Source organism: Grampus griseus (genome assembly GCF_964374135.1).
Source record: "Grampus griseus genome assembly, chromosome: X".
Taxonomy (NCBI): domain Eukaryota; kingdom Metazoa; phylum Chordata; class Mammalia; order Artiodactyla; family Delphinidae; genus Grampus; species Grampus griseus.
Window position 1 is genome coordinate 36,165,337 of NC_138999.1, and position 18,809 is coordinate 36,184,145.

General features: G+C 40.9%; 1 protein-coding gene across 2 annotated transcripts; it reads left to right on the forward strand.

Moving 5' to 3' along the window:
- The first annotated feature begins 1,525 nt into the window (after positions 1 to 1,525).
- On the forward strand, positions 1,526 to 17,471 carry DDX3X (DEAD-box helicase 3 X-linked). Of its 2 annotated transcripts, none has more exons than XM_082680702.1 (17): positions 1,526 to 1,656; positions 4,599 to 4,656; positions 6,805 to 6,852; positions 8,622 to 8,754; positions 9,776 to 9,934; positions 10,018 to 10,117; positions 10,575 to 10,710; positions 11,821 to 11,906; positions 12,116 to 12,214; positions 12,324 to 12,484; positions 12,904 to 13,048; positions 13,130 to 13,274; positions 13,465 to 13,646; positions 13,739 to 13,856; positions 14,149 to 14,302; positions 14,563 to 14,702; positions 14,902 to 17,471. In XM_082680702.1, the coding sequence occupies exons 1-17, from the start codon at positions 1,612 to 1,614 to the stop codon at positions 14,979 to 14,981; spliced, it is 1,989 nt and encodes a 662-aa protein (XP_082536828.1). In that variant the 5' UTR covers positions 1,526 to 1,611; the 3' UTR covers positions 14,982 to 17,471. The 2 variants fall into 2 exon arrangements, with proteins under 2 accessions (XP_082536828.1, XP_082536829.1); XM_082680703.1 differs by having other exon boundaries at positions 14,566 to 14,702.
- The last annotated feature ends 1,338 nt before the right edge of the window (positions 17,472 to 18,809 follow it).

Here is an 18,809-nt window from a genome sequence, read left to right on the forward strand (position 1 = left end):
TCACGTAATGAGAACTAGCTATCTGAATTCTGGCAACAGAAGATCCTTTAAGGGATGGTGGAAAACTCTGTATATTATTTCTGTCAGGCTGAGGGTCAGAGGAGAGGGGGGAAAACGATTTTAAGAACCACGTTTGTGAGGCCGCTCGCTTAAAGCCACGGATCCACTAGTCAACACTTCTTCTATTTAAGGTTCTGTAGAACTGAGGCTGGGACTAGGGGTCACTTCCTTAGGAGGGGATCAGAAGAAGGGGTTCCTCCGATGGCAAAAACCCATTTCCTCCCATTCCCCATCCACTGCGGTGGCCTGAGGGTCACCCCGAACCTAGGCCGATAATGCTGTAGACCTCCTTAGTCACGCCCAGATTGCGCCCAGCCACAAACACCCCCGACTCCCTAGGAGAGCCGTTCTCCATCCCCAGGGTCCTCTGGCTTTGAGGGAGGCAGCACCACGCCGGTGGCCATCGGCCCTGAGCCGGTGGACGGCCCCGCAGGAGGAAACTACGGGCCTAATTCAGCGGTCGTACCGGCGAAGGGCTGGGGTCTCAGGAGGGTGCGCTACCACCCACTCTAGCTCAGCGCGTGACTGTTTCATTGTTTCCTCACCGCGGGGGGCGGGGACGCGCGCGCCAGAGCGCTCTCGCTTGGGGGGGGCGCGGGGTCAACGAGGTGTAGAGAACCTGAGGGGCTCTGGCTTTCCTAGGCGGTGCCCCCGCTGCCTAGGCAACCGCGCGGTAAAGCGTCTCACCACCTGCGCGCGCCGCCAGCTCCCCTCCACTCCTCTCCCCGCTCCCCTGGTCACCATCCCGCCCTCTTCCCTCCTCCTTCCTCTTTTTTCCCCTCCTCCTCTTCCCCCTCTTCCCGCCTCCTCCCTCCCTCTTTCCCCTCTCCTCCCCCGATTCCGAGCACTCTATTTAAAACCAGTTTCCTGCTCCACAAAATGGCCTCCGCGTTCGACACCTGCAGTCACGTGACCCGCCGCCCCCTGGGCTTTGGGTCTGTCGGCCTAACTCCGATTTCGGGGAGTCTGCCCGCGAAAACGCTAGGGCCAATTAGTTTGGAGAAATCTCACAACATCTCCAAGTCCGGGGGGCTGAGAGAGCGCTCCCAAGAAACAATGGAACAGCGAACACTGGGGACGTTACGGAAAGAAAAAGGGAAAAGGCATGGATTAGATCTTAAGGTATCCCAGCTGGCGGAAAGCGGGAGGCGAGGAATTCTCGCGAGATCTCGAGACCTCCTAGACCTCGGCTAGGGTAATAGCGGAGGACAGGGGAAGTGGAACTCAAGCGAACTAGGACAGTATTTGGCGCTCTCGGTGCCAAGGTAGGACGACGAGCCGGGGACGCGACCGACTAGGAAATCCCGCGAGGTTAGGACTAAACGAGAGCGCAGTAGCTAGGCAGAAGTCGTAGCGGCGGCAGGAGTGTGGGTGTGAGAGGGAGGGCACACGTCTTACGTGCTGACGTAGCAGCCGTTCCAGCGGGTATATTAGATCCGTGGCCGCGCCGTGCGCCTTAGAGCCGCAGTTCTCCCGTGAGAGGGCCTTTGCGGTGAGCCAAACACATTAGCTCAGCAGCGGAAGACTCCGAGTTCTCGGTACTCTTCAGGGATGAGTCATGTGGCGGTGGAAAATGCGCTCGGGCTGGACCAGCAGGTGAGCCGCAGGGAGCCTACCAGGGTTGTTGCTGCATGAATTCCCTCCCCTGACCTAACATGGTTTGTGGCGCAGTGCTAGCTGGTATCCTCAGTTCGCATTTGCTGGGTCCCTCGGGCTGGCGAGTGTGAATGCCCCAGGGCTGTGGGGGAACGGGAAGGTGACAGGAATGCTAGTTGTGGTTGTCGCTGGGGCCCCTACTTGGCTCGCGGTATTGTCCCCGGCCCGAGCACAATGGCGGCTTTTGTGTGTGCGTGCGCAGGCGGGCGGAGGGGGAGGGGGCGCGCGCTCTCGCGGAGGCGCGCACGCGCGAACCTCGACTGACTAGTGACCCATGGGTGGGTGGGGGGAGGGTGGCGCGGCGCGGTGGTTCACGAATGGGGACCTTTCTGGTCCTGAGGGCTCCGGCTCTCGCAGCGTGCGCGGCTCGGATTCCGGTCAGAGAGCCGAGCGGCGTTGGCGCGTGTGTGTGTGTGTGTGTGTGTACGCGCGTGTGAGCGGGAGGAGGAACGCGGCCCTGGAATGTGGGAGGGGGCGGCGCGGGGGGTGGCCTTCGCGCGGGGTAATGGCGGCGGCCTCCTTTGTGTGGTGTCGGGTGGCTGGGCGGCGCTGCGGCCCACGAGCGGGAGAGGCCGGGCCGCCGAGGGCCCGGAAACGGGGATGGATGGGCATCATGTTCCTCCCGGGCTTCCTTCCGCAGGTCTTTTTCGCTCCAGCCCGGCTTCCGCAGGCCGGGAGCCACGGCCCGTGAGGCCGCGTTTCCGGAGTGGAAAGTTTTGTGACGCAGATTAGGGGGGGGAGGGGGGAGAGGGGGGAAGGGAGGGAGGGAGGGAAGAATGGGCCGCTGCGTCGCGGTGGCGCCGGGCTCTGGAGTTCGTGGTTGAAGGCGGTGGGGAGACGTCAGGGAGATTTGCGGCCGCCCCGCTTCACATGCTCATCATAGTCACTGTGTGGCGATTTAGCCCAGGGCCGCGCGTCGTTTTGGGGGGTGGGGGGTGCCACGGAGTGTACGAGTGTCCTCAGGGTTAGGACACTTTGATGCGGGCGTTTGATTAGGGACTCAGCCAGGGGAAAAACACCCGGAATGTGGCTTGGGGAGAAATAAACAATTTTGTTGTTGACTTGTTGCTGCTTGTGGACTGAAATTTTGAAATAGGTCAGAGGCTCCGGGTCTGTCGTCTTAATCGGAACGCCCTTTTCTAAGGGTTTAGAGGTAGAGGAGGGGTTCTGGGCTGAGGTGGCAGGAAGTCTGCATCCCTCAGCAACAGTGGCAGCGCGCTTCAGAGAAGCTCTTCAGTGCGATGTTTGTAGCCTTTAAGTAAACTTATGCCTACCACGAGCTCCGAAATTCTGAAACGAAGTCGAGTGACGCAAATGAATTGTCAATAGACTTTAATGTAGTCGTGTGTAATAAGTTTTTAAGGACTTAACGACCTGTTTTGGGGGGAGCATTTTTTCCATTAATGAATCAGTTTGAATCCTCCAAATTGCTGACGCGTCATGTTAAATGGAGCAGAGACATAAAAAATCTGTTATCAAGAGCATAGGCTGTTCCCAGTTTTAACATTTACCATGTAGGTAGTGCTGTATTTAAGATTCTAGGTAGGAATGAAATTTGTAATCGAAGTAATTGGTAAAAGTATGCAGAGTCGTTAGAATTAAGCAGCAAGCTAATTCACAACTGAGAAAATTGCAATAACGTAATCCTAACAGTTTACAGTAGCATTTAGCGTTTGCCAAGTGTAAAATTAATAACAAAACGTACGGCAACAAGTGCAAAAAGAAAGTTTGTTACTATTGTGCGTTAAAGTATCAGTCAATTGCTGAGATAACTAGTGCAGAGAAAACATGACAGCGTTTTTGCTGATAGAAATTAGGAAATGAGCTGCCTTACCATAACTCATTTTTTTTCAAGGTTTAGCATCTGCTTCCAATTTTCAGTGCCTCCACTGATGATGCTTGCAATTTGACAGTATAACCTTGAGCTTTTAACAGAGGACTTAAACGTTATGGTATAGCGTATCACCTTTGCAAACAGGTGGCAATAGTGCTGTGACTGGGTACATTAAAAAAATGAAACTGCTTTTGGCACATACAGTTTTCCCCCTATTGCTTGTAAATAGTTTGTTATTGCAGAATGCGATGAAGATAGATCTCTTTTTTAGAATGTTGAGACTTTGAGCTACCCGTGTAAAGGGACGGGTAGGCGTGGAGATAAAGGCAGTAAAATGTGTCCTACTCATTAGGGACACTAAATGCCAGTTGTGCCATTTATGTCCGAAGTGTTCTGAACTTAACTGTGAAGGTGGGAGAACAAGTAGGTACCTACTTCATAGGTTTGTGCTTAGTAGTGCTCAGTAAGTGGTGGTTATATTAATTTTTGTTCTGAAGCGTGCTACCCTAATTTAAAATATTTGTGCAGTATTTAGGGATAAAGGAACTATGACATGGTCGATAAAATTTTTGTTCTGACATTTTTCAGGTGTGCTTTGTAGGTTTAAAATAATTCCAGGTAGAAAGTTGGTGACATTGGAAACATTTGTCTCCAAATGTTTGGAGCTAAAATGAATCCAGTGACTATTTGACATTTTAAAATAATTTAAATTTCTTGAACTTTTACTATGGAAAACGTTACAGGGAAGATTCATTTTGAATGAATGAGTTAAATTTGGACCCAGTTTCTCCTGGATAGCACCACCATCTTGGTGTGGTACTTTCTGCAGTATATACAGTAGTACTGTAGTAAAGTATTTTGCATTTGCTTACAACTTAGTTGTCTTCGAAGCACATTCTTAGTCACATTCTCCTTAAGAGTTTCACATCCCCGGTGAGGCAGACAGGACAACTAGTGCTAGTAAATGCTAGAGAGCAAGACTAGTTTTCTCTTAGTCTAATATTTCTGCACATGGGCTGCTAACCAAAGTTTAATAACTCTTTTCTAGTTTGCTGGCCTAGACCTGAACTCTTCTGATAATCAGAGTGGAGGAAGTACCGCCAGCAGTAAGTAAAACATTTTATGGATTTACTGTGAATAATCAGGGCTTTTTAAAAAAAACTTATTTCATTGAAATACGGTTGACTTACAATGCTGTTACTTGAGTATTAGAGCTTTAATACCTTAATATTTCGTTGGATTTGTTTAAAATTTAAGAATTTCCCTGCCAATCTTTACTGTGTAAAGAATTAGGTGGGTAGCATTGTGGGAGGGTTTGGGGAGGGTTGTTTTGTTTCGTTTTGGCCGCGCTGCGCAGCATGCAGGATCTTAGTTTCCTGACCAGGGGTGGAACCCATGCCTCTTGCAGTGGAAGTCCTGTGTTGTGGTCTTTTGATAACAAAACAGAGTAGTTTCCTTGAATGAAAACAATCATTAAGGACCTTATACAAAACACAAATTATCTCTAGAAGGGTTTGATTATGTCCATTATGAATCCTGAGCCCAGCTTAAAGGTGATGGGAATGTGTATATCACTATTAGAGTGAATCTACCAGAATTAAACTGAATAAAGGGAACATTCACATTCATCAGCTACAGCTATCCCTTTCCCATGAAGAACATGAGACTTAATAATAGAACAAGGCTAGGACTTCCCTGGTGGCCCAGTGGTTGACTCCCTGCTCCCAGTGCAGGGGGCCTGGGTTCGATCCGTGGTCAGGGAACTAGATCCTGCATGCCACAACTAAAGATCCCGCATGCTGTAACTAAGACCTGGTGAGGCCAAATAAATATTTTTTAAAAAAATAATAGAACGAGGCCATAATGAATCTTGGGGTGGTGGTTAGGATTTTAAATGCTGAATTGTTGTATTCTGTTGAAAAGAAGTTAGATATAGAAGTTTTATTTAATTTTTTTTTCCTTAAAAGGGTTTCTTGGATACTTGGTAGAGATTAGTATTAAGGTGTATGGGATCTTGGTGGTTTATTATTGGCAATAGACCTGCTTCAGCTCAGGTCTCTTCCCACCCTATTAACCAAAAAGAAAAAATGTGTATCGGCTGTATGTAAGGTCTGAAAGCACCATTTCTTCAAGCTCTCTTTGTTGCATAGTAAAGGGCATGTCTTCATTTTTAGGCAAGAAGGGCCTCACTGGGCACAGTTACTTGGTATTTGTTTTAAATTTCACTTTATTTGGCATGCTAAGAATCATTTAGGACTTAACCGTTCTAATAGAGATCTTTAATAATTCAACCCAGAAGTGAAAAAGTTAAATTGCAGATTAAAGCAAGTTGTCTTTACTTGGTGGGTATATACATTATTTGCTTTTGATTCTCATCCATTGTCTAGGCTGTATTCTTGTGCATACAGAAAAACAGTTGACTTCCCTTAAACTCTGCAGGTCTCGAATTAAAATTCAGTTCCTTGAAATCATTCTCCCTCTTGCAACTTTCCCATGTTACATATGTATTCTATGTCTTGGAACTTAACCAGGGTAGAAACAAAAAAGCCTTTTAGTGGCTAGTTACACGTTTATTACTTTTAGGTTGTTACAGTAACACTTTTGCTACATGTTAGATAATTTATTAATGTTTGTTACGTTGTTGTAGTAATACTTAACGTTGTAACTCTTTTGTTAGTTTGTAACAATTCTCTGAAATCATAGCAGGCCTTTTAAAATACTGTATTAAATTAACCACTAGTGACAAGTTAAATTTATGTATTTGTAGATTTCAGCTATTAGGTTCCAAGTCAAACCTGTTCTCCTTTCCCTTTTAAAATTCTACTTATTAAAGCAATAACCCATTTAAAATAAAAGTAAATTTATTTTTATTTATTTATTTTTTGCGGTACGCGGACCTCCCACTGCCGCGGCCTCTCCCGTTGCGGAGCACAGGCTCCGGACGCGCAGGTCAAGCGGCCATGGCTCACGGGCCTAGCCGCTCCGCGGCATGTGGGATCCCCTGGACTGGGGCACGAACCCGTGTCCCCTGCACCGGCAGACAGACTCTCAACCACTGCGCCACCAGGGAAGCCTTAAAAGTAGATTGTTTTTTCCCCCACTTCTCAATTTCCAACTACATAGTCAGACTGGAGGACTATAGATTTAAAAAATTTCTTTCCAAGACTGTTTTTTAATAGCATAAATTTTGGCCAGAAAGCTTTAACTTAAAGTTTTATGGAATATGAAGTTTTAACTTTGTTAATTTCTTTTAGAAGGGCGCTATATTCCTCCTCACTTAAGGAACAGAGAAGCTACTAAAGGTAAGTTCTTTGAACAACTTGGTATACTTAATTCATGCTGCATTTAGAAGTTGGAGCCTAGGGAAAATGAGACACCTGAAGAAGTCTGTAAACATTGTGCTCCACCTGCTACTGGCAGAACTGTTTCAGGTATTAGGGTTTACTCATTTTGGAAAAACTCATCTAATGTCAGACAGTGGAAAACTGCATTTCCTATGTCAAACTCTTCTGAGGCCAAGGGCATGGTTTTGTACGATTTCACTAGTCTTGTGCTTAACCTGTGTTTGTAATCATTCACAGCATGATTTCAATTTGAAAAAGGTGATTGGGCACCCATTACTGTGTAAACCAAACTGCTGCATAGTGATGACAACCCAGTTATTTCTGTCTTACAGAGGTGCCAAAATGAAGATGGGGTTATTGGGGAATAGTTAACAAGCATTGGGCACGCTCCCAATAGATGGGAGTGATTCTCTGGCTTCATCTCCTTGCCTTAACTGCTTCATTTGAAAGGTCTTATCTAAAAGGTATCACAATGGCTGGTCTTTTCCCGTTAACTTTGTAAATAAGTGACAGAGAACTAGTAGATGGCTCATATTATGGGACAATTGTTTGGGTGCTGTGTATTCCATAAAATAGGTGATCTGAGATTTGGAGGAAAAGGGGAAGGTCAGGAAAACAAGGTCAAGAAGAGGGAAGGTACTGGATAAAGAAGGCAGGATTGGAAGGGTGGAGAGTCCACAGAAGCACATGGTTTGCTGTCGTTTCTCCATATCCATATGCAGTCCGTGTTAGCTTCACTGTCCCTGGCAATACATGGAATATAAAATCTGTATTATAATTTCTTAGCTATCATATCATTGTTTTTATTTACTGTAGAGTCTTAATCGTCATGGGTTCTCATTCCTTAGAATGCACTAGCTGAAATTGACTCCCATGTATATTTAGTGCTTTTCTCCCTTTGTTGCAATGACAGGAATCAAAGCAGGGAGAGAGGCGGTATCATATAGGAGTTAGAGCTGAAAGAGATCTTAGAAATCTAATTCAGCTCTTTATTGGTAGCCAAGACTGTTGATCACCTGGCTGGTAGAGGCAGGAGGTGGAAGGAAAGTAGCTTAACTTACAAACTATACCTCTGACTGTTTAATAAAGTGTCACTGAAGCTAGTTAAACCCTCTACTTGTCTTTAAACCGTCTACCTGTTGGGATAATTTACACCTTTGTCATCCCCTCTTACTGAATGTTTATAGCTGTACCCTAGGAACCTGTCTACACTGAGTTGTGTAGGGATGAGGATTTTCCTTTTTTCTATTATATTCCTAATTCTCATCTGGTAGTATGTACTTCATGAGAACAGAGCACTGTTCTTAAAACTTTTTACTATTGAAACTAAGAAATACTGTATTAAACCAAGTAAACTGACATTCTTAATGTTTTAAATGAATGTCACTTCTAAGAGACATTGAAATAATGGTAACTCCTAGTAAACTCACCTATAAAATGAATGGAAGTTAAATTGTGATGGTTATGTAACAATACCGTAAAAATTGTGTTACAGGCAAAGCTATTGACCTTTTAGAAGTGGTATTCATTCAGAACATTTTCAGACTGTCAATTGCTTTGGTTAGTGCACAGTATATTCTAGTGCCGTGGTAGGAATATTTCCATTGTCCCTCTGGTCCAGAGATGGGATAGTCAGTGGAGGGTTTCAGATTCGGAAACATGTTTTAAAGTGTTGTCACTTTCTAAATAATATAATAAAATCGGTTTGCGTTTTTTTTCTTTTGAAGGATTCTATGATAAAGACAGTTCAGGGTGGAGTTCTAGTAAAGATAAGGATGCATACAGCAGTTTTGGTTGCCGTAGTGATTCAAGAGGGAAGTCTAGTTTCTTCAGTGATCGTGGAAGTGGATCAAGGGGAAGGTGAGTGATCTCTTATTTTCTTGCCTTTTTTACGTGTACAATACAGCAATTTAGAAATTGGTCTTTAATTTGTACTCTGACCATTAAGCATGATATTTTTCCCCTTAGTAGACCACCTACTTGGATGTTAAGTATTGTCTGTTTAATCGTATTTATGTATTTTTTTAACTGTAAGAGGTCTACTAAATTGAACTTGTTATTCAAGAATTAGATTAGAAGAACTTTCCTTTTGGCATAATGAAATCAGTTGTTTTTATATTTCTCTAGTTTTACATATTCTACTTAAAAGAGTTTTAGTGAATGGCCTAATTTGGTTGACATTTTCATGGATATTCTATATGACAATTTTTAAACACCTTATATTTTTGATTACACAAGTGTGGTGAACTGACCTCATGCGCCTAATAGCTGTGGTTAGTCCTCTGTGTCCTGATTTTTCGAAAACAGGCCTAAAACTAAAAACATCTTAATTCAGGTAAGGATTATTTTCTACCTTTTTATCCAAAGTTTGTCACACAGGTGAATTGTCCTTTAAGTAGCATCCTGATATAACTGGGACAATTGATATTTGGTGTGATACTTTCCTCTTTTCCCTACCACTAGAAATATTTGGATGAGAATATTTAAAGGTGTAAGTTATATGCTGGTTTCATGTGTATAAGACTGATTCTCCCCCCCCACCCCTCCCAAGCGTAGTTTGTTTTTATTGAACTATAGTTGATCTATAATACTCTGTTAGTTTCAGGTATAAAGACGTGATTCAATTTCAACATGTATGAGGCCTGTGTAGGCTGTGTAATAAGAATAAGGAAGAATACTGAATTTAGAAAATAAAGTTATGTAAATGATACAATCTGGTTAGAGGCCCTTATTTGTCAAGTAAGAGTAAGCCTGAACTGGATTGTTGACATCCTTGAAATCAGCCATAATGAACTTCTCTTTAGGCACAGTTCTAGAGTAGTGGTAGGAATCTGATAATGGTTAAATGATAAGATTCTGATTAATTGGTTGTGCTGTTCAGGTTTGATGATCGTGGACGAGGTGACTATGACAGCATTGGCAGCCGTGGTGAGAGAGGTGGCTTTGGAAAATATGAACGTGGTGGAAACAGTCGCTGGTGTGACAAATCAGATGAAGATGATTGGTCAAAACCACTCCCGCCAAGTGAACGCTTGGAACAGTAAGTTTTTGAAATGTATGTTAATTGTGATGAAGCCTTATTGGCTACTATAACAAATAAACTTATAGATCTTCTGATTGCAGAGAACTTTTTTCTGGAGGCAACACCGGGATTAACTTTGAAAAATACGATGACATTCCAGTTGAGGCAACAGGCAACAACTGTCCTCCACACATTGAAAGTGTAAGTATTTTTGCTTGACAGCAAAATACTTTAAGACAGAGGGAAGTGTAAGTATTTTCACAGCACATCAAGATGAGATGGGCTTCCTAAAGGCCTATATAGACCATGCCTGCGTTGTGTTAACAATCTTTTAAAGTTACTCTAAAAGCCTGCCTCATTGGTTTGTGGAAAGGGGGAGATTGAGTTCAATGTTACCATTACTAATATTTGAAATAGAAAATGGGTCAGACATGGGAGGAACTGAAAACTTTTCCAGTGTAGGTTAAGCTTAGGGGGTGTTGTTGTTGTTTTCCCCCCTCCCCCTCAAAATGTAACACGATAACTTTTATTTAAAGCAGCTGTAAACTAAAGTACAAGTAGTTGGTTGATAGGGTTTTTTCCCCCATTGCATTTGTATAAAGCAAAATGGCTCCAGGTCGTATTTCTACCTATTTAACCCTGATGTATTTCTTGACAGTTCAGTGATCTTGAGATGGGAGAAATTATTATGGGAAACATTGAGCTTACTCGCTACACTCGTCCAACTCCAGTGCAAAAGCATGCTATTCCTATTATCAAAGAGAAGAGAGACTTGATGGCTTGTGCCCAAACAGGTAAGCAGACTTGATAAAGTAAAAAGTTGTCCAGAATACCTTAACTCTGCTTGCTCTCATAAAACCAATACCAAAAAAATACGCATGGAGTATCTAAGTTTCACGAGGAAGCTTGAGTCCTGTTTGTAGCCTGACTGGTATACTTTGATATAGATAAGGAGTAGCTGGATGGTATCTCTTTTGTCTTAGCCCTTTGGATCCTGTGTTACCTCTAGTGTTTCCATTAGGGTGTCTTGGGGATAGCCTATAGAAAGTCATGACCCTGATATTGGTGCAACAGGGATAGGTTATTGTGATTGCGGTGGTGGGAAAGTTAGCACTATATAACATTATTGTATCTGGGATAAGAAGGATAAGATTAGAGAATAGCTTGTGATCCATGGGAATGTGGCCAAGGGAAGGGTCCTTAACCTCCCATCTTTCGGGAATGGGGATAGTTACAGCCTCTCAGTTGAGAACAGGCTTTATTATATCTGTGTGAGTTTGGCCAGTTTGAAAGAGAGATAAGATTCTCCCAATAAAAATATATGGCACTTGAATAATTTGGTATCTTTCTTTCCCTATGGAAGAGTGAGAATGTCATCCTTTATACGTTATCAGTATTACAGTACCTACAAGGAAGTGTTAGAAATTGAAATTGACACCAGTTTTGAGACAGAATTCCTGCTCTCTTTGCACAAATGGGAAGAAGTGAATACTAACCAGTACATTGTGAGTGACCAGAGTTTGGTATACATTTTCTGTAAATGAACAAAATATTTTTTTGGATTATGGACCATGTGGTCTCTGCAACTATTCAGCTCTGCTGTTGTATGAAGGCAGCCATAGATGATATGTCAAATTATTGGTCACAGGTATATTCCAGTAAAGCTTTATTTACAAGGATATAGGTTGGGCCTTAGTTTGTTAACTCCTATTACAGATTGATCAAAGTCGTCACTTGGTATTTTTTAAATTAGCTATTAATTTTTAGAAAATTAATTTGGGAATAAAGTAAAATTGCTAATTAATTAAGTTGTTGGGCAGTTAAAAAAGTCATCTACCAATATATATTCAAAAATAATAAGCAGGTTTTTCTGTGGTTAAATGAATATGTTTTCTTTTAAACAGGGTCTGGAAAAACTGCAGCATTTCTCTTGCCCATCTTGAGTCAGATTTATTCTGATGGTCCAGGCGAGGCTTTGAGGGCCATGAAGGTAAATATTTCTATATAAAATGGGAAATGATTGTAGAACCTTGTAGGTAGCTGTTGAGAAACCTTTCTAAATGACAGTAAGACTTGTATTCTAACCTATATAATTAGAAACAGTTTTTACGTATAATCAAGTGAATTACAGAAGGGAATTATGTGTAATGGACCTTTAAAAAAGGATGTTAAGAGTTTAACTTATAAATTATTTCTTAGGAAAATGGAAGGTATGGGCGCCGCAAACAATACCCAATCTCCTTGGTGTTAGCACCAACTAGAGAATTGGCTGTACAGATCTATGAGGAAGCCAGGAAAGTAAGTATGCATTTCAGAGATTATCGGCTTTCTCATTGATTCTGATGCAGTGTTTTATGACCACGTAAAAATCTTGGCCTTAAAGTTGATAAAATTTCTTTGCTTACAGTTTTCATACCGATCTAGAGTTCGTCCTTGCGTGGTTTATGGTGGTGCTGATATTGGTCAGCAAATTCGAGACTTAGAACGTGGATGTCACTTGTTAGTAGCCACTCCAGGACGTCTAGTGGATATGATGGAAAGAGGGAAGATTGGATTAGACTTCTGCAAGTATGTTAATTTTTAAATGTGTGGAATGCATTAATTTAAAAAATTACTGGCCATTAGTTTTCTGGAACTTGTCCATAAATTTTAAGATGGAGAAGAGATTTATTTTAGTCTTCCAGCTTTTCCAAAAAGTTTGCTCTTTGTAATTTTAATGTTGAAAAATCAGTGACATTTTAGTAGTCTGAGAATGACCAGACTTTGGGACCAGAGTCAAGTATAAGAGCTAATTTAGGTGTGTACTATCTTGGACCATTTATTTAGTGGCAAAGATCCTATGCTCTGTCTCACGTACATGGGTCAAATTGTGTGGTGTGAGGAATTTAACTACCTGAATGAGTAATTAATTGTGCTTATAGAAACAGCTATATTAAAACTATCTTTTCTCCTCTAATTCTAAACTGGATTTTTTTTTTTCATGGCAGATACTTGGTGTTAGATGAAGCTGATCGGATGTTGGATATGGGGTTTGAGCCTCAAATACGTAGAATCGTTGAACAAGATACTATGCCACCAAAGGGAGTTCGCCACACTATGATGTTTAGTGCTACCTTCCCGAAGGAAATACAGGTATTGTTTGATGCTGCAAATCTTATGTACTTAGGAATTTGTTTATCTCAATAGATAATAAAATATTTTTTTTTCTTTCAGATGCTTGCTCGTGATTTCTTGGATGAGTATATCTTTCTGGCCGTAGGAAGAGTTGGCTCTACCTCTGAGAACATCACACAGAAAGTAGTCTGGGTGGAAGAGTCAGACAAACGGTCATTTCTGCTTGACCTTCTAAATGCAACAGGTATAATTTTAGCATCACTCTGGTGGCTTAGGTAATAAATCCATTTGGATCACCTTTATTGCTTTTCCTCCTCATCCAAAACATTCTCTTGAAAACGGTCTATTTTAATTGCCTCTATTTACAAGTTTACTAAGTGCAAAGAGAACCAAGCCACTCTTAGTGACAGAAACCTTGTAATATTTTACTTTAGGCAAAGATTCACTGACCTTAGTGTTTGTGGAGACCAAAAAGGGTGCAGATTCTCTAGAGGATTTCTTGTACCATGAAGGATATGCCTGTACGAGTATCCATGGAGACCGATCTCAGAGAGATAGAGAAGAGGCTCTTCACCAGTTCCGCTCAGGAAAAAGCCCAATTCTAGTGGCTACAGCAGTATGTATAATATAATCTTATTTTCAAGGTCGCTATGTTCAACTATTTGCTTTCTTTTAAATGGACCATATGTAACAGAAGTTATTTTCTAGGTAGCAGCAAGAGGACTGGACATTTCAAATGTGAAACATGTTATCAATTTTGATTTGCCCAGTGATATTGAAGAATATGTACATCGCATTGGCCGTACAGGACGTGTAGGAAACCTTGGTAAGTGTGTGATTACTTGATGGTGTGGTGGTTTCTGGTTTTCAGTGTGATTCTTGCAGCAAAGAACTTTCAGGATCTTATTAGAAGAACTCCTATTTTCAAGGAATGCGATTAAGATATATCTTAGCAGAAGTGGCAGGAAACGTCAGGGTTTGTTCAAAGAACTTTGAGTTGGTTAAATAGCAAATAGTTACCTCTTTTTTTAGTATTCTACTTAACACTCTAGTATGAAAGTAATACTGTGCTACTTTATGGAAGACCTTAATTTATGTACTTTTTGGAACTGTTTTAGGCCTTGCCACCTCATTCTTTAATGAGAGGAACGTAAATATTACCAAGGATTTGTTGGATCTTCTTGTTGAAGCTAAACAAGAAGTGCCATCTTGGTTAGAAAACATGGCTTATGAACATCACTACAAGGGTAGCAGTCGTGGACGATCCAAAAGGTGAGTTACAGATGGTGTATAATGATGGGGATGGGTGCTATGTCCAAGGTTAACTTTTCAAGGTTATTTAAGTGACATTAAGTTGATGTGAGCCTTTTCATAGCTAAGGCCTTTTAAAAATCACTATTAGGGAAGATAGGGCTGGATGGAATTGTTTGAATTAGAAAATCAGAAATTGGTCATTGGGAAGTTTTAACAAGATTTGGGTTATGTGGTCGAAATTTCATCTTTATGTGAACTAACACATTTTGTCCTTGTAGTAGTAGATTCAGTGGAGGATTTGGTGCCAGAGACTATCGACAGAGTAGTGGTGCCAGCAGTTCCAGCTTCAGCAGCAGCCGCGCCAGCAGCAGCCGCAGTGGTGGAGGCGGCCATGGCAGCAGCAGAGGGTTTGGTGGAGGTAATGTTTATTTTTAACCTCATATCTTTGGGAAGGGTTTTTTTTCTTTTCCATCCTTTTCAAAGCATAATTAAAAATATTGGGAAGTTCGGCCCTGTAGTTTGCTTTCTATAATTTTACATCAAAATACTTAAGGGAAAGATTGTATTAAACAGTGGATGACTTAATTAATTTTTCTCTTTTTTAAATCTTTCATTAGGTGGCTATGGAGGCTTTTACAACAGTGATGGATATGGAGGAAATTATAACTCCCAGGGGGTTGACTGGTGGGGTAACTGAACCTGCTTTGCAGTAGGTCACCCTGCCAAACAAGCTAATATGGAAACCACATGTAACTTAGCCAGACTATACCTTGTGTAGCTTCAAGAACTCGCAGTACATTACCAGCTGTGATTCTCCACTGAAATTTTTTTTTTAAGGGAGCTCAAGGTCACATGAAGAGTTGAAAGGAACAATCAGCAGCCCTGTTCAGAAGGTGGTTTGAAGACTTCATTGCTGTAGTTTGGATTAACTCCCCTCCCAACCCCCATCCCAAACTGCATTTATAATTTTGTGACTGAGGATCATTTGTTTGTTAATGTACTGTGCCTTTAACTTTAGACAACTTTTTATTTTGATGTCCTGTTGGCTCAGTAATGCTCAAGATACCAATTGTTTTGACAAAATAAATTTACTGAACTTGGGCTAAAATCAAACCTTGGCACACAGGTGTGATACAACTTAACAGGAATCATCGATTCATCCATAAATATTATAAGGAAAAAACTTATGCGGTAGCCTGCATTAGGGCTTTTTGATACTTGCAGATTGGGGGAAAACAAACAACAAACGTCTTGAAGCATATTAATGGAATTAGTTTCTAATGTGGCAAACTGTATTAAGTTAAAGTTCTGATTTGCTCACTCTATCCTGGATAGGTATTTAGAACCTGATAGTCTTTAAACAAGCCATTCCAGTCATGATGAGGTGATGTATGAATACATGCATACATTCAAAGCACTGTTTTCAAAGTTAATGCAAGTAAATACAGCAATTCCTCTTTCAATGTTTAGGCAGATCATTAATTATGAGCTAGCCAGATGTGGGCATACTTTACAGGGAAAGTATAAAGGTCTGATAACTTGAGATAGGTTTTTAGGAGAATTCATCTACTTAGACTTTATAAATGCCTGCCATAAGTGAAATTGAAATGGTAGAATGGCTGACCACAGCAATGACCAGCCCTCATTTAGGGCCCTGGATGATTTTTGGTCTAATAACGCATGCTAGTGTTGATGTTTTTTGGTCAAGAGGGTATGAACAGGAAGAATTAATGCAGCAGGCTTTATTTTAAATGCCGATTTACATTACTCTGTTCAAGCTGCGTTGAGATGTTAAACTGGCTTACTATAGACTTTGTAAAAATGGCTCCAGAAGAGTAACAAACTGAAATCTTTTGAGATCACACAGGTTGGAAATATGTACATAACTGCACAAGGTGTCAATTCTGCTATACAGTGCAGTTTTAGTCAGTTTTAGTTGCATAGGTTTCCATTGTATTTATAGTCTGTTTATGCTAAATCTGGCCAAAGATGAGCATTGTCCACCACTAAAATGCCTCTGCCACTTTGAATTCTGTGCTAATTTTGTGGCCAGAATGCGGTGATCAAAACGCTCAATCTTTTTACAGTGGCATAGGAAGATGGCAAAAATTTCCTAAAGTGCAATAGATTTTCAAGTGTATTGTGCCTTGTTCTAAAACTTTTATTAAGTAGGTGCACTTGACAGTATTGAGGTCATTTGTTATGGTGCTATTTCAATTAGTCTAGGTTTAGGCCCTTGTACATTTTGCCCATAACTTTTTACAAAGTACTTCTTTTATTGCACATTCAGAGAATTTTATATATATGTCTTGTGTGCGTGTCCTTAAACTTCCAATCTTATTTTGTCTCTTGGAGATTGTTGAACGCAGCTTGTCTAGGAAGGGGATGGGACTAGATTCTAAAATTTATTTGGGACCATGGGAATGATAGTTGGGAAGAAAACTATTTGCACACGACAGATTTCTAGATACTTTTTGCTGCTAGTTTTATGTAATATTTATTGAACATTTTGACAAATATTTATTTTTGTAAGCCTAAAAGTGATTCTTTGAAAGTTTAAAGAAACTTGACCAAAAGACAGTACAAAAACACTGGCACTTGAATGTTGAATGTCACCGTATGCGTGAAATTATATATTTCGGGGTAGTGTGAGCTTTTAATGTTAAGTCATAATAAACTCTTAAGTCAAATTAAGCAGACCCGGCATTGGCAGTGTAGCCATAACTTTCTGATGTTAGTAAAAATAAAATTGGCGACTTTAAATTAAATCATGCCAAGGTTTTGATACACTTGTCTTAAGATATTAATGAAACACTTCAAAACACTGATACGAAGTGTCCAGATTCTCAGATATTGTGTGAGTTTTGTTTCGTTGTGTGTATTTTTTTTTTTCAGTGAATGTCTGGCTCATTGCAATCCTCAAACATGTGGTTATCTTTGTTGTATTGGCATAATCAGTGACTTGTACATTCAGCGTTAGCATTTGAGCAAGTTTTATCAGCAAGCAATATTTTCAGTTAATAAATAAGGTTTCAAAAATCACATGAGTGGATTTAAACTTGCTGAATGTGAAGATTGAACCTCAAGTCACTGTAGCTTTAGTAATTGCTTATTGTATTAGTTTAGATGCTAGCACTGCATGTGCTGTGCATATTCTGATTTTATTAAAATAAAAAGTTGAACTGCACAGTCTCCTTTGTTGTTGTCAATTGTGGTTTATTATTAGAGGTGAAAATAAAGTTGTGCTCTTGCCTGAATAGTTGTAAGATGTAATTTTTTTGGGTTGCCATCCAGTGCTGATTTTGAAGTGCCTCTTGGATACAGAATTACTCTGGTGCAATTTTAATAAATGATGAAGATGGTGTGTGTTTGGAGTACAGTGAAAAAAGGATTTTTGTAATAGAAATCCAAAAGGTCCTCACTGATTATAGGTTGAAATTTATGGGGGGGGGGAATCTCTGTTCTTGGAAGCACTTGATCCAAAGGATGGTTGAACAGTGGAAAAATGAATTGGGTAAAAATCAAATGTATTAGTAATCTGACAAGTGTGGTAAGTACTTAGTGATAATGTATTTGGGGTCAGGTTGATAGAGATGGCCTGGGTGTGCCCTCTACCTTTAGTTTTATTTGCTGACATCCTGTTTTAACACACATTGCTGCAGGCAGCTGCTGCCAGCTAACAGGAGATGATACAAGCGCCATAACTGGATGACTTCTAACAAGTTGTGATGAACCAAATGAAACGGTTATTCTGGTTTGGGGGGTCAAAAATGGTCAAATGTTGGCAATTTGGTATGTCTTCACCTAGTGAAAGTACATGTATTCACCTTTCGTTGCAGTTTTGAGTTCTAATTTTACAGTATGATTAAGAACTTTTTTGCATTGTAAAGATATACTTGGTTCTGGATAGTTAGATTTTCAGAGCTTATCAGTTGTAATTTCAGAGCAGCAAGCCTAAATTTGTAGGGCAGAATTTTGGAGCATAATATGCTATACTGATTTTGGAGATAGGAAGGTAGTTGAGTCAACTTAATCGAGAGCATGGAAAGAGGTTGACTTAGAATGGCTAGACGGAAAAAAGTCAAATGGCTGAAGGTGGTTCAAATAGAGTGAAATTGGATTCTAAGTGTGGTTCACTGGCCCTTTTATGTAAATTATGAGGAGTGAACACTTAAGAAAACTGCTCTGGAAGAACTGCCTAAATTCTTGAGATTATTTCTACTCTAGCAGATGAACCCAAGTTTATTAACATTTCTGTAGATATTTAAATACATAAATTCATAATTTCCCCACTTTTAAAGCGTTCCTGGGTTCGTTCCTCCCATCTCTTAGATGAATTTCAACATCAGATAATATTTTTCCAAAAACGATTTGCAGGGCTTATGTTTGAAAATATCCAATGTCTTGATGCTTAGACATAAACTTGTTCCGATGGCTTTTTTTCTTGCCCTTTTTAAGTGACCTGGTTGAAGTGGTCACAGATGCATTCTGAAGTTCAGTAATTTAAGATATCTGGGTGTTGACT

Coding starts and splice junctions, on each gene's coding strand:
- DDX3X (XM_082680702.1), top strand. CDS start 1,612: ATGAGTCATGTGGCGGTGGAAAATGCGCTCGGGCTGGACCAGCAG. Junction 9,935..10,017: donor CCAAGTGAACGCTTGGAACA/GTAAGTTTTTGA, acceptor TTCTGATTGCAG/AGAACTTTTTTCTGGAGGCA. Junction 11,907..12,115: donor AGGCTTTGAGGGCCATGAAG/GTAAATATTTCT, acceptor ATTATTTCTTAG/GAAAATGGAAGGTATGGGCG.